The 15,265-nt window shown below is 42.9% G+C and overlaps 1 protein-coding gene across 1 annotated transcript in view; it reads left to right on the forward strand.

Moving 5' to 3' along the window:
• Positions 1 to 14,427, forward strand: part of LOC101744757 (forkhead box protein K1) — a 39,872-nt gene extending 25,445 nt beyond the window's left edge. Inside the window, exons 2-8 of the mRNA XM_038016762.2 lie at positions 7,715 to 7,869; positions 8,935 to 9,074; positions 10,505 to 10,791; positions 11,065 to 11,411; positions 12,051 to 12,147; positions 12,817 to 12,874; positions 12,940 to 14,427. Of these exons, the coding sequence (XP_037872690.1) occupies positions 7,715 to 7,869; positions 8,935 to 9,074; positions 10,505 to 10,791; positions 11,065 to 11,411; positions 12,051 to 12,147; positions 12,817 to 12,874; positions 12,940 to 12,969 (1,114 nt within the window). The 3' untranslated portion in view covers positions 12,970 to 14,427. The remainder of the gene's footprint in view (positions 1 to 7,714; positions 7,870 to 8,934; positions 9,075 to 10,504; positions 10,792 to 11,064; positions 11,412 to 12,050; positions 12,148 to 12,816; positions 12,875 to 12,939) is intronic.
• Positions 14,428 to 15,265: the final 838 nt, after the last annotated feature.

Consider the following 15,265-nt stretch of genomic DNA (forward strand, 5'->3'; position numbering starts at 1 on the left):
TTATTGTTTGTGCAGATAGAAGTGCAGTTGTGATGCTTTTGTAAAACTAAAATTTGCAGGGAGTTCTCCTTCAACGACGAAGAAACTGGATCATGCTGAACTGAACGTCTTGTCTGTAACTGATGCGAAGCAATTGGCAAGCCTTCGCAGCGTCACCGTCAGACGGCGGCCGTTTGGTTGCAATTGAGACTTCGACCTCACGTCTCAAGACCATTCAAGCATTCAGATATAAATCACAATGAATCTTTTATAAAAACGTGATGATTGACATTGTTCTCGTAGATCGGTACGTTATTAGGCCCGACGAAAAGGGGACTTCAATCCAGGCCGGGTGATACGTGCCAATGATTATTCTTGAAAATTGACTTTGATTGAACACTTTCTGAAGTATTAGGGATCTCAAAACATTTTCCCAGAGCAGTGACCGTGTAACGTCCGGCACGGGACACAGGTAGCCGCGAGACCAAGACGGTTGATAATCCATCCGGATGCTCCTGCACAGTGTATGCAGTTCAATGAAAGTAGCCAGGCTTCATAAGTCAAGCCGCTGTAGCTACTTCACGTAGCGTTAACGTTAAACATCAGTGTAGTACATACACACATATATACAAGTTTGTAGGTTTGTGTGTCCAGTGTCCGCCCGGACACGACACGTATGGGCGTGAGACATGAGTGTCTATTATGTTCTCTCCCAGTACTAGTCTCCAAATTCGTTGATTCACATTTAAAGGGTAAGAGGTGAAGGACGCTTCCAGTTTCGCCAGCGATCGATACCTTGTCTACGCCCGCCAATGTTACTGTGAACTCTATTCGCTTAAGGCTTAGATCTAGTTTACTGTCAGACAGTGTCCGTGAACCTGTTGGTTCTGAGTGCGTTGAGTTTTGTGTACGGAACGACATTGTCCATGTTCAGCTACTTGTTGTCGATCAGAAGCCGCGTACTTTCTAGAAACTTTTGAACGCCGTAGCTTCTTGTTGGTTTTGTTTGCCGTTCAAATGTTTCTTTGACTTTAATCAAATACTCATTCAAGAATTGTACTGAGGTTTACATATTTTTATATTTTGTGATCTCTTTTATAAGTAGTATGTAGTATATAAAAAGTTGTAAGAATTTATTTTGTGGAAGATCCCCGAAAATAAATATTGATATTAATATTGATCTATACCTAAATGCCTTTTAATATTTTCTGTTCGCTGTTTTAAATGTCACGAACAGTTATTCTTTTTTAATTGTATAAATCACACTCAAGTAAGAGACATCCATGTAGGGCGTGAGTGTCGCGACGAGTCGACGACTCCGCCACGTAAAGTCCCACGTATTCATATTTCTTAAAGATTTTTTAATCAATAACGTAATTTGCGTTCATTTAATACTAGTGATGTTTGCCATTTGAGATTTGATTATTTGATTATTTTTGTATGGAAGCAAATGCAATATACCAAGGAGCTGGATGTAGAATGTAAACAGCAGCACAGCGCGGCTCGCGGTGCTCCAACCTTAGTTCAATTGTTTGTTGTTAAAACTGAAGCTCGCCAGTACTCAGTAGAAACAATATACTAAACATACAAGGACTAAGGCCATTTTGTCTCTGCCTATTTTAACAAAATAAATGACCTGTCTTGGAACGCCTGGAAGCTGCATACTACAAAAATGAAAGTACAGTACGAAGTACACTTTGAATACATTCGAATTGATAAGTTCCTAGGGGTATGTTTACCTTCGTCATCATTATCTACCATTTAGAAATAAATTAACCAACCCAATTTAATTTAGTAGCAGCAGTATCCATAAAGCTAATGTGAATGTCAGAATTACTATTAATAATTCAACTGGAAACAGTAGATTCTTTTCTGTTTCTCTCTTTTTTTCTGTAACTAATCTTAATTTGACCTCGTGCACTTGCACGACATCCTCCGTCGGCATCCCCCGGGAACGGTTCCATCGATCTGCCGGATTTGTTATACGTTGTATTCTTAGTTGTCGTTTAGTCACAGCAGAGCGTGACCGAATCTCGCTACTGAATAAATTACTATATTAAGATTAAGATAAAAGTTATCATGATGATTTACCTGTAGTGTGTTGTGCGTCCTGTGTGTGTGTGCTGTGTCGGACTTACATATACCTACAGCAGTTACGTCCCTGCTGGTGCACCGTGTACACGAGAGCGCACGTTTGGTCTCATTGCCACTGCCACTGCGATGTGCTGCAGGTACTGTTGAAAGTCTGGGCGAGCTGTGTCCTATCCAAAACATTGATGGCCATATTCCGCACACTTGTTTATAAACCATATCTGTTGTTGAAAATGAGACAAACATAATCGACCAGTCACTGTTATTGCTTAATAAATATTGATTTATTCCTCATCTAAGCATGGCGTGCCAAGTTTCCTTTCCTCGAGAAAAGTTCGCTATACAATGAATAATATGAATGTGAAGTCGACCGGCTTTCTCATTGATGCACATAGTGTGAGCAGGTTCACTCAAACGACACTGAAGATGACTCAAAATTAGAAGTAACATTAATACAATAGTACATAATATGTCGAAGTCGATATAGACAGCACGCGGTCCGGGAGTGAGTCCTCGTTGTTGTGGGCACGTGACCACCGCACCGCACAGCGCGGCTACTAGGTCAAGGTGGCTATAATTAGGAACGCATCGCCACTCGCCCACCGCCGCGCCGCCGCGCCGGTGCGTCCGCCTCGCGCCGCTGTCACGTCGTCTCTGTATCTCGACTGTTGCACTGATGTACGAGTGTGTCTATGAACCTTATAATTCTGACTGCGTTATATGAGAAGAAAGAATTTCTGTGTATTGTACCCATACTCTGCGGAGAGTGCATCGAATAATAATAATTGTTCGCGATGGTCACCTCACCCTCACCCGTGGCGCGGGCAGAGTTCATCCACCCTGTAGGTGGTGTACAAACTCGCAACGCTACGTGCATGCACATTGTGCTTTAGCACCACATACTTGAGTAGATGCCTTGGATTGCCCGGCCTTGGGATTAATCTACGGTATTTCCCGAGTGCTGAGATGTTTGGTAACGTGGTTAATTTCAAAGCAAGAAAAAAAGTCATTTACAAAAATGTATACCTATAGATTTAGATAAGACACAATTATGATTAGCGTATTTCAGGTTAAAAATAATAGATGTACTTAAACCAAATTCATCGGTTTTTGTTCTGTCTATTCGTTCAACTATCTGGAAAGTATATTGATTTGTTAAACACTTTTTTATAGATAGATTATATATTAGAGATCAGTGCACATGTAATATTGTTTCGGTGCGATAGCAAGGACCGAAGACTTAAAAATAAAACAACATTTTCACACATAATTAAGTTTTCTTAGTAAAGCGGATGTAGTTGCAAGTCGTCTAGCATCCAGCTCCCTAGAAGGAAGTTCCTCGATGTGAATGAACACAATTAGATTGCTTTGAATGTGAAGTAAGGGTGGCGTACCCTCCACCTACTACCCGCGGTGTGCTACATAAAGGGCGGCCATCGATCGCCTTGCAGTTTCATAACCGGCCGCGCAACCACACAATTGTAGACGTAACATATTTATATAATGGTGCTTTAACGTATCTTTGTATTGATTGAGGTCGATGGCCATTAACCATTTCAGGAAAAATGTTGATGCGTACTAGGTGAATAGTAACTACTTCTATTTAAGTTGGTCGTGAAATGTGTTCATTGGTATAAAAACTCGATTTTAGAGATATTCCTAGTGTTCATTTCTATTGTTCTCCCAGCGTCGTGTCAGTGTCGATCTGAATGAAACGGACGCTGTCACTGACATTACGATATCGACTTATTTCAAATACATTTTTTCTTTTTTGCATGAGTATTGACATTTAATCTTGTAAAATTAAAAAAAAACGATTCCCAAAAAATATTGAATACAAACATTGACATAAACCTCGTCAACCCATATTTAAAAAAGAAAATTATCCGAGAGTCAGAGATACCTCCTTTACTTGTTCTCATTATTGTTGACACTTTCGCGTTAATTTTTTACTAATGCAATGAATTTTCACAATGTCCTGGTATTGTTGACTCCATCAGTGTACATTGTTGCTGCTAGCCATCGAGTTCCGGAAACATTGTTGACAGACTTGTCTACCCTGTTTCTTGTTACTAATGTAGTCTTCATTCTACTATTAAGCATGGCGCATGCAAGAATATTGTGAACTCTGTTATATTCAAAATCTTGAGAACGACCTCTTGAATAAAGTATTTTGCAATTGTTGTAATATATTACAGATAACTGTGAGCTCATTTTTAGGGTATATAGTTAAAGTAATAGATGAGAAGTTGAAGCTTCAACAATATTACTCGTTGCTTGCTCGTAGCTCGAGTGAGCTGGAGGATCAATAATACACAGACACAGGATCGACCCCGATACTCTTGACTGCTGCTCTGGAGCCTTCAACACTATGTGCCGACTCTAAAAATCGGATTAGGTATTCAACATTATTTCTGGATTTAAAAAAAAACGGTTCGTGAGGAATCGTAACATTTATTAATAACACATAATTATTATTAATTGATGAACCGAAAATGTGTAAGACACTTTTGTAATTTTATGTAATAATTTCGAACTTTTCGAATAGTTTAGATGGACGTGTAGAAGACGACCAAATAACGCAAAGAGAACAGTGTAGGAATAAGTTGAAACGATTTGTTGAAACCAATGAGTAAACAGAAGGTCAGCGAGACCCAACGAACTCTGTTCACCCTTCTGAACTATATAGTCGCATCGAAAGCTCTCTAACAAATTAAAGTTTTGCAGAAGTGGCTCGCGTGCATCGACCGCCGCGTTGTCACCGTGCTATTAAAAACACTGAGCGGTGTTCTCGGAAATGGTTCCCATTGCACAACACACACACACACACACACACACACACACACACACACACACACACACACACACACACACACACACACACACACACACACACACACACACACACACACACACACACACACACACACACACACACACAGCAGGCGACTTTGTCTAGTATGACTTGATTATTAGATAATAAGAAATCCTTTTTCCTTTAGTACAAGATGTATTTTTTTTTATTGCTTAGATGGGTGGATGAGCTCACAGCCCACCTGGTGTTAAGTGGTTACTGGAGCCCATAGACATCTACAACGTAAATGCGCCACCCACCTTGAGATATAAGTTCTAAGATCTCAGTATAGTTACAACGGCTGCCCCACCCTTCAAACCGAAACGCATTATTGCTTCACGACAGAAATGGCAGGGTGGTGGTACCTACCCGCGCGGACTCACAAGAGGTCGTACCACCAGTGATTACGCAAATTATAATTTTGTGGGTTTGATTTTTATTACACGATGTTATTCCTTCACCTTGGAAGTTAATCGTGAACATTTGTTGAGTACGTATTTCATTAGAAAAATTGGTACCCGCCTGCGGGATTCGAACACCGGTGGATCGCAACAACGAATGCACCGGACGTCTAGATGTCTATATGCAAACGGATAATGTAGCCAATCTAACTGATTTTACGGAACTTTTGCACTCTGTGAATGCGATTATATGTAACAACAATATAAACGTGTTCGTGTACAGCGAGCTTAACGCGCACCCGTCCGAACAACTCGTATGACGAACTGACTGAGATATGTATTCAACAAAAATAGATTGGTCTTGATACAGATAGATATATTAGATATACAGTGAGACACTTGTACGTTTCAAAGAGATGTTCATGGGTCCCGACGCGGCGGTGGCTCGACCACTGTCTGCGTAAGGGTGGAATAAGCATGTGGCCTACTCACACAGAGAGCACGCAATATGTGACTACCCGTCATATTTTCAACAAGATCCCACTAAACGTTCAACTACTACCTGTTCATAAATTTAAGAAAACTGTTAAGGAACGTTTGTGCAACAAGGCATATTATAAAGTTAAGGATTTTTTACTAGATGGCACTACGTGGGAATGAGGCGCTCGCTCCTGGCCTTTTCATTTTTCATTATTATAATATTTTTTTTAATTGTATATTTTTGACTTGTTTTTTCTTTTATTGTGAATATTTCTATTTATTTAAAAAAAAGAAAATATTTGAGAAAAAACAAAAAAAAAAAAGCCCGCTGAGTTTGTTTCGCCGGTTCTTCTCAGGACTGTGGTTTTTTTGGAACCGGTGGTAGAGTTAACATTGTTATTTGTATTTTGACATTCAACAAGTGTCATACTGACATCTAAGTTGAAATAAATGATTTTGAATTTTGAATTTATTATTATTATTTATACCATATTTATTAAAATCTGATTGCCTATAACATATTTAAAAAAAGATAATGAATGGGTCTACGACACATCCGCTAGTGGTTAGAACTCCAGAGTGAGAAACCTTCTCACAGTACTGGCCGTATCAAGGATAACTGCTTTCTATACCAGGCCCCTAATTCGGTTGAAAAACGAAAGTTTCTTAAGGTGTTGGTCGAATCTTTTCGTTATCAAATCGTGCCCTGACACAACTATCGAAACAATGATGATTGAATCAATATGCCACATGAGGGTAGTCTCGTGGGCCAGGTCTCAATATTATTAATTATTATTATTATTATTATAACAATAAGGAAATAAATTATTCATCATAAGTACATTACAAAATCAATTGATTTTTATGAGGTACATAAAAAACGTTACGTACCGTTATACTCGTACCTATAAGGTAATCGGTGGTGATTATATTAAGTTTAAAAACAGTGAAGATCACTGGACTGTTACTGGTTATATTACAACTTCAGTTTTCGTTACTCGTTGAGTACAGTACAGTAGTCGCATCAACGGACTCTGTTCAGTTAACACAGAGTGAGCCGTGGCAATAAATACCTAGAAGCACAAAACACACTCAGCCGAGCACTACTAGATGCGGCTAGATATTTCCGCGCGTGTGTCTCGTGTCAGACAATGTCCGGTCCACTCCACCTTTCAATACATAATGGTTTTATTTAGAATCGTGGCGAACCATGGCGCCGGACGTCATCCTCCCTCCACGTTGCGCTCATAGTAGTAGCAGCTCACGCGCCAAGAGGACCTTAAACGCGCTTTATAATCATTGTTGTGTCGAGCAAGTTGATGAGCATTGTGCTCAAAATGGCAGCAAGCTAGTGGCAACACGGTGGGCGCCATTGTAGTTTCGTGACAACTTTACAATAACAGATGAATCATTTTACACATTGATGTATTTCAACTTCGAATAGTTGGACACATATTTTTTTTAATTTTAAACTTCATAAAACCTCACAAGCCTGACTTAAGTAAGATCTGTTTCCTATCTTAAAGTCTTTAGACCTGTCCAACTGTTAATTGTTATACCATTCCATTTATTGCGTTTTTTGCGTAAAAACGAAAGGTCTTATTCGTAATACTTAAAAACTATTATTCATAATAAAAGTAAAGAAGACCATAAAATCAATAACACTTATAAAGCTCCGACAAATCTTTATGAATAAGACCGTAAAACAATGGGATGAACCTTAATGGTATGGTATGGTTTAGTTACGGTTATGGTATAGTTTACATGTTGCATTGAAACAATCACAATTCTTATTTCACTGTGATGTAGCAGTCTCAAGAATATTGCGCATTGACATTTCTTTGGAAGTACGAGAGATAACAGATAAATGTGGAGAATAAACTGAAGAATGTACTGTACTTGTTTCCAGATGTACATTTCGTTTTCCGTCGACGAACATCCGGCTGGAGTTCCAGTCGCTGGTGGAGGCGGGCGGCGCCGCGCTGAGCGTGGCCCCCATGCCGCCGCTGCGCATCACCATACCCACCGACAGCGACGGTCGCAGCCCGGCGCTCTCGCCTACAGGTAAATACACACTACCCCCAAACACCCGTACACCCACCTTGAGATGGTTTTAAAGTCTCAGTATAGTTACAACCTTTCAAAGCAAAACGCATTACTGCTTCACGGCAGAAATAGGCAGTGTGGTGGTACCCACCCGTGCGGACTCACAAGAGGTCCTACCATCAGTAATAGACGTCCTATCAACCAGTAACTTAAATCAAGTCTTAAAAGTTTAAGATAAAGGGCTCATTGATTGATTGATTGAATTGAATTAATATGTTTATCAATATAGATAGATTTGAGCGCTACTGTGCATGGCTTCCTGGCAGTAAAGTTCACGAACCGAATGGTTCGGGAGACCGTTGCCGCGAGATACTTGTTAATATAAGTTCAAATTGCGCATGCGAAATTCCTGATTACTATAACTCCGGAAGTGGATATAATTGAATTAAAACATCAATAAACATCATTCAATTTCTAAATTCAATCTAATCCAGAGCACGGTGGATACTATGGTCACCCTAGTCACTTTGGTCACTATAACTAACCAATAGAACAACAAAGCAGGGTACCCTTTAAATCTTAGCTTTCAATTATTTTGCCTGAGGTATTCAGCTTAGTGTATTATATATACATCGTACATAAACTGCGAAAGTATATGAATTGATTTCTGCTACTCCCACGCAGTAGCAGGGCGATACCACAGCTACTGGTCGGGAAGCAATTGGCTATTGGCTCGTGTTCCACTATAAATGGTATTTCCAATGGTGGACAGCTTTCTACGTAGATTAAAAATACATTTTAACAATAATAATAACAACATACTGAAATGGATTCTAACAACAGCTCGAATTAAATTTATACATTTAAATCTAACAACTTATTACGTTGACTTTCAACTTCTTGTTAAATGTATAATGTGTATGTAAATTTCCGTTGTTTGTAGCTGACGTCGGTGTCTCAAGTCATCTCCTGCTATCAAAAGTGTAATTAAAACAATAACCGTTACACTGGTGCACGTCCAGGATTGTGTCGTGGTGTGTTTCGTCGTGTGTCCACTAAGCAGTGCGTTTGTGTGCGTTGCAGGCACGATCAGTGCGGCGAACAGCTGCCCCACGTCCCCGCGCGGCGCGGGCTCCTCGGCGCGCCGCCACGCCGACCTGGGGCTGGTCGCGCACTGCGCCGCGCTGGCCGACCACGCGCGCCCCGACTCCAACGGGACCGCGGTCAGTGCACGCATCATACGATCGACAAACTTCCTTGACAAGCCGCATACCACAAGCCTAGGGGTAGAATAAAATTGCTCTGACGTCCTCATTGGATTTTAACTTCGTGTCTCAAATCAACGATGGAATTGTGAGCGGTCTTCGTAGTCTAAGGAATGAGATGATTCCGCAGGCAATTCATACAGTCACTACTTTACCAACTACTCTTAACGTAGTTCCATTACTGAAAAGGTACTTGAATAAGAGGAAGGAATTCAAATGCAATTATATGCAATATGAATACAATTATAATGCATTTACTGTCTACTTATATGTGATTTTGATTGTGGAAACATTTTTGGTTATTGTTTTAGCTATATATTTTTAAATATTATATGTTTGTATTGTACTGTTTGTTTCCCAAATAAATAAATAATAACATGCACATTACACAACTGAAATAATACCTATACCATACCCATATCATACCCATACCATACCCATACCATACCCATACCATACCCATACCATACCCATACCATACCCATACCATACCCATACCATACCCATACCATACCCGTACCATACCCATACCATACCCATACCATACCCATACCATACCCATACCATACCCATACCATACCCATACCATACCCATACCATACCCATACCATACCCATACCATACCCATACCATACCTATACCATACCCATACCATACCCATACCATACCCATACCATACCCATACCCATACCATACCCATACCCATACCCATACCCATACCCATACCCATACCCATACCCATACCCATACCCATACCCATACCCATACCATACCCATACCATACCCATACCATACCCATACCATACCCATACCATACCCATACCATACCCATACCATACCCATACCATACCCATACCATACCCATACCATACCCATACCATACCCATACCATACCCATACCATACCCATACCATACCCATACCATACCCATACCATACCATACCCATACCATACCCATACCATACCATACCATACCATACCATACCCATACCATACCCATACCATACCCATGCCATACCCATACCATACCCATACCATACCCATGCCATACCCATACCATACCCATACCATACCCATACCATACCCATACCATACCCATACCATAACCATACCCATACCAAACCCATACCATACCCATACCATACCCATACCTTACCATACCCATACCGATGCCTATACCCATACCTTATCATACCCATACCACACCATACTATACCATACCCATACCATATGCATACCATACCATTCCCATACCCATGTCGTGTGCAGCGCGGTTCCCAAATTAAAACTGTATTCTCGATTTTAATTCTGTAGTATGACGGAAGATGATTCTGTAGCTAGTTGTGGGTTTGTCAACATAAGCTCGTAATAAATAAATTACATTTCAGTCGTCATCGATGAGCGAGTCCGTGTACGGCGGCGTGCGTGACGTGCGTGACGTGCGCGACGTGCGTGACGTGCGTGACGTGCGTGACGTGCGCGAGCGGGACGCGCCAGACGACGTGAAGCCACCCTACAGCTACGCGCAGCTCATCGTCCAGGCCGTGGCCTCCGCGCACGACAAGCAGCTCACGCTCAGCGGCATCTACAGCTACATCACCAAGCACTACCCCTACTACCGCACCGCAGACAAGGGCTGGCAGAACTCCATCCGACATAATCTCTCGCTCAATAGGTGTGTGCTAACTAACATCCAGCTTTATCTGTGAATACTTACATACATATCTTGAGAGATCTAATATTAACGGGAAATCAGAAACAGTTGAGAACTAAAATGTCATCAATTAGCCTTATGTCAAATATCAGGAGATAATAGAAGCTCTTTTAGTTCTCATGTCGTTGAATAGTTTTGTGTAAAATTAACGGGGTTATTTGAAATTTTGAAAAACAGGTGTGTGAATGATCACTGGTGGCTGCCTCGTGCAATATTGTAACTTTGCATTTGCAGGTACTTCATCAAGGTGCCGCGCAGCCAGGAGGAGCCCGGCAAGGGGTCGTTCTGGCGCATCGAGCCCGCCTCCGAGATGAAGCTCATCGAGCTCGCGTTCCGGCCGCGGCGGCCGCGCGGCGTGCAGTTCCGCGCGCCCTTCGGCCTCGCCTCCCGCAGCGCGCCCGCCTCCCCCGCGCCCGCGCCCGCCTCCCCCTCCGCGTCCCCGCCCGCCGCCGCCGCGCACGCCGCGCTGGCGCGCCCCACCAGCGCGCCCGGCTCCCCGGGGGACGGCGGCGTGGGCGCGCTGCTGGTGGCCGGACACCACATCACCGTCGTCACCAACGGAGCCGGCGGCGAGCGGGAGGGTGACCACTTTGTATATTTGCGCGCGCCCAAACCCTCACTGCCCTTTGATTTAATTTATTGTCAAGTGACAGACAAAAATAAGAAATTGCTGTTGTAAATATTTTATATACACAATAGGGCTATTGCACTGTATGCGCGGTAACACAATTAATAATTAATGATGCGTGAGTGCAATGGCTCATACGCTCTTATGACGCATGTGTCTATGGCATAGACTGCGGGTTCACAGTTCATTGCACATTGCCAATTTGGTTTCAGTTGATCTTCATATAACAAGATAAATACGTTCTTACCGTATTGTATGAACCCGTGTTATATGACTAGAAATAGAGCAAAAAGGAGAGTAATTATTCTGAATGAAACATGCCTGTATGTATTTCTTTACCTAATAAACATAAAAAATAAGCAGGAAACATTATGTTATTCCCATACATTGTGTGTTTATAGAACTTAATGTAATTTTGTAAATAAATTTCAACAAAAATTTCTCTTCGTGCTGTCGAAGTACCGTGTTATGGGAAGGTTACTTGTATTCCACATCCCGTCCCGTCACGCCCCGCCCCGTCACGCTCCGCCCCGCCCCGCTGCGACCGCTCGCAGCGCAACATAAAGCTAACACGAGGACGTGTTCGTTACAGAGAAGTACGTGGTGGGCACGACGTCCGGCGGCAACCTGGTGTCCATCCAGGAAGAGGAACCCGCGCACCTGGTCATCCACCAGCACTCGCCCTACTAGTACGTAGCACCGCAGTTACATTCGCTATACACTGTTCGGCCGCTCCTGTCGTGCCCCGGGGCTGCACTCATTACGCTAAATACAAATTAAAACTTATCTACAATGCGTCTTTTTTTTTATAGCCCTTGTAGGCAGACGAGCGTACGGCCCACCTGATGATGAGTGGTTAAAATCGCCCATGGGCTTCAGCAATGCCAGGGGCAGAGCCAAGCCGCTGCCTACCGTAAACTATTATACCGACTACTACTACTACTACTACTACTATAATTTACACATTATTTAAATGTAATCTTTTTTTTTCATTACCGATTTTGTTTTACGGGCTGTAAAACGGGTGTACGCGCGTGTACCGGAGGGACGCCGCCCCGTAGGGAGGCCCAAGTACCGCTGGTCTGACGCTGTGGAAGGAAATTTACGTGAACTACAAGTGTCGGACTGGCAAGGTGTTGCGCAGCGGGATGAATGGCAAAGCTTATTGTCAGAGGCCAAGACCCACTTTTAGTTCATAGCGCCAGCGCAGTAGCAGTAGTAGTAGTAGACTTTTTTTAACACTGGCTAGGTTCGCATTTACGTACTAGCATATAATGTATCCTGCAATATTCGCAACACTGCTCACCTCGGGTGTCTTACTGTGGGCCCAGTGACGGTAACGTGTGCGTTTGTTCCAGCGCGGCGGACGGCGAGCTCGTCATACACGACACGCCGCCGCACAAGCGGAGCCGACAGGTACCTGCAGTCCATGGACCGCCAGCGACAACCCGGCGCCGCGCTGTACGCTCTGCTTGTTCCAGGTGGAGCTAGAGGACAGACGCGCGTATTGACGCTAGTCCAGCGGAGCCCGCCCGGGACGCGCCTCGCGCCGCCCCACGCCGCCCCACGCCACCCCACGCCGCCGCACGCCGCCCCACGCCGCCCCACGCTGCGGGCAGGCGAGGCCTTCCCGACACGTTCGGTCACAGTTCCCTCTCACGGATAAACTGATGAGTGCAATGTTACACAAATATTGTATTTTGTATTTAGGCTTAGTTTAAATATATATTAAAACAAAATATGTATTCAATATACTTGCGTCGCCACTGTCGCCCCCCCGCCGCGCCCCACCCGCCGTGACGTCACACCGACCGTCCACACGGGTGTTTCATTTATATGTTAAAAGTTGAATTAACTTTCCTTTATTTATAACCAAATTTCAGTATTAATTTTATGTACTTTTGTAGAAAAATAAATACTTTTGTGTATTTCGCTCCGACCCAAATATGTAAATATGCATTTTTCTATTATTATCAAACTGTAGGAAATGATTTGAATAAAACGAGGTGGGGTGGGGTCATTCTCGTTCAACCGCGCCCGTGTCGCGTCCGTGCCGAGTCCGTGCGGCGTCCGTCTCACGTCTGTGTCGCGTCCGTGCGCGTCCGTATCGCGTCCGTGCGCGTGTGCCATTCGTGAATGAAAAACGCTATAATTATTCGTGCTATTATCAATTTATGTGAATTTGTTACGAACGTTTGGAGGGCGCCGCCCGGCAGTCCGCACTGCACCGCCGGCCCGGGGCTCCCGCTGCCGGCGCCGGGCCGCGACCGCTCGCTAATAGTAAATACCTATTTAATCGATTCTTTTATAAACTCTTGTCTGAATGAAGATTTTTAATAAGTTTTTAATAAGTTTCTATCGCGTGAGAAGTGTTCAGAATGGATTTGTTTGTGAAAGTGCGCGAGGAGGCGGCACAATGTAATCGAAGACACGTTTTTCTATTGATATATTTATCTAAAATTTACAAAAAAAAAACGAACAAAGTTTCGAGAATTTAATGAGAATGACATTAAGCAATATAAACATTAAGGATAATATAATCGATTAAAGTATTCGATTGTTGATCGATAGCGGAATATTGTGATATTATAATATCGATAACAATCGGCGGTTTGTGATGAAACTGCTCTTATATTGTATTGACTTTGTATAGAGTTGCACAAGTGTACCAGTGAACCCTCGTATGACGTCACCGACAGCTCCGACCCCGTCGGGACTGTCCGGGACAACATCCACTAATGTTAGTTAATGATAAGAGGCATTGTGAATGCCGCAGTTAGTCGGTGCAGCGACCGCGCGCGCCGTGCTCGTGCCGTCCCGCTCGCACGCGGCGGCAGCAGGCGCGCGTGCGAGCGAGACGGCCGCAGCGCACGGCCGCACCGGCGCGGAGAGCGTGTCGGTGCGACTTGTATCCAGTTCCGCGTTAAATTTATTGACAAAATTTAAATAAACGTATTCTTTCTCCGCAACACGACTTTTATTTATTCGCCTTCCTCCAGTCCCCGGTTCACTATTTTTATAATATGATTAAAGTTCGTATTGCACTAACGGGAATTAAAGTATGTTTGCATGTACATGTACGTACATAAGGTAGGTATGGCGATTAACGCCCAGACTAGATAAAATTTACTTTCACTTTACTTCGAGTCGGCCGCGCCACGCCCGCACGTCACGCGCGCACGTCACGCCCGCACGTCACGCGCGCACGTCACGCCCGCACGTCACGCCCGCACGTCACGCCCGCACGTCACGCCCGCCAGCCGAGGCGTCGGGGCGCAGCGCGCTGTGGCTCAAGGGGGCCGCTGTTGTACAAACTGCCAAACGAAATTAGAAGTATATAATTCATTGGTTTATTAGATTGTGCAATTTTAAAATTAATTTAATTTTACATAACTACTCTTATTCTTCGTTAACATTTTCAAGGCAATATCTTTACTTTTACCAACATGACAATTAATATAATGTGCGTCTCAGATTGTTTTTCGTTTTCTTAACAAACAAAAAAACCCATTAGAATCGATTTTAATTAGTATCTATATAACTAGTCAGGTCATAAGTATTGTCACACAGTAAAAACTTTTCTTTTAGAATGCTGGCCACAAAAAAGTTTATTGAATTCGAATTTCGAATTGTTCATGAAAATAAAAATGTATACTTTTAGAATTTTACTAATTTTTAAATATGGAGTGGACGCTTAAAGAAGACCGTGTTGCAGTTATTGCGTTGCATCGTTGCGGTTACGCGCCAATTCAAATTTTTAACATACTGAAAAATTTGAATATAACCAAAAGATTCGTTTATCGTACC

The sequence above is a fragment of the Bombyx mori genome, chromosome 17 (assembly GCF_030269925.1).
Source record: "Bombyx mori chromosome 17, ASM3026992v2".
NCBI lineage: Eukaryota > Metazoa > Arthropoda > Insecta > Lepidoptera > Bombycidae > Bombyx > Bombyx mori.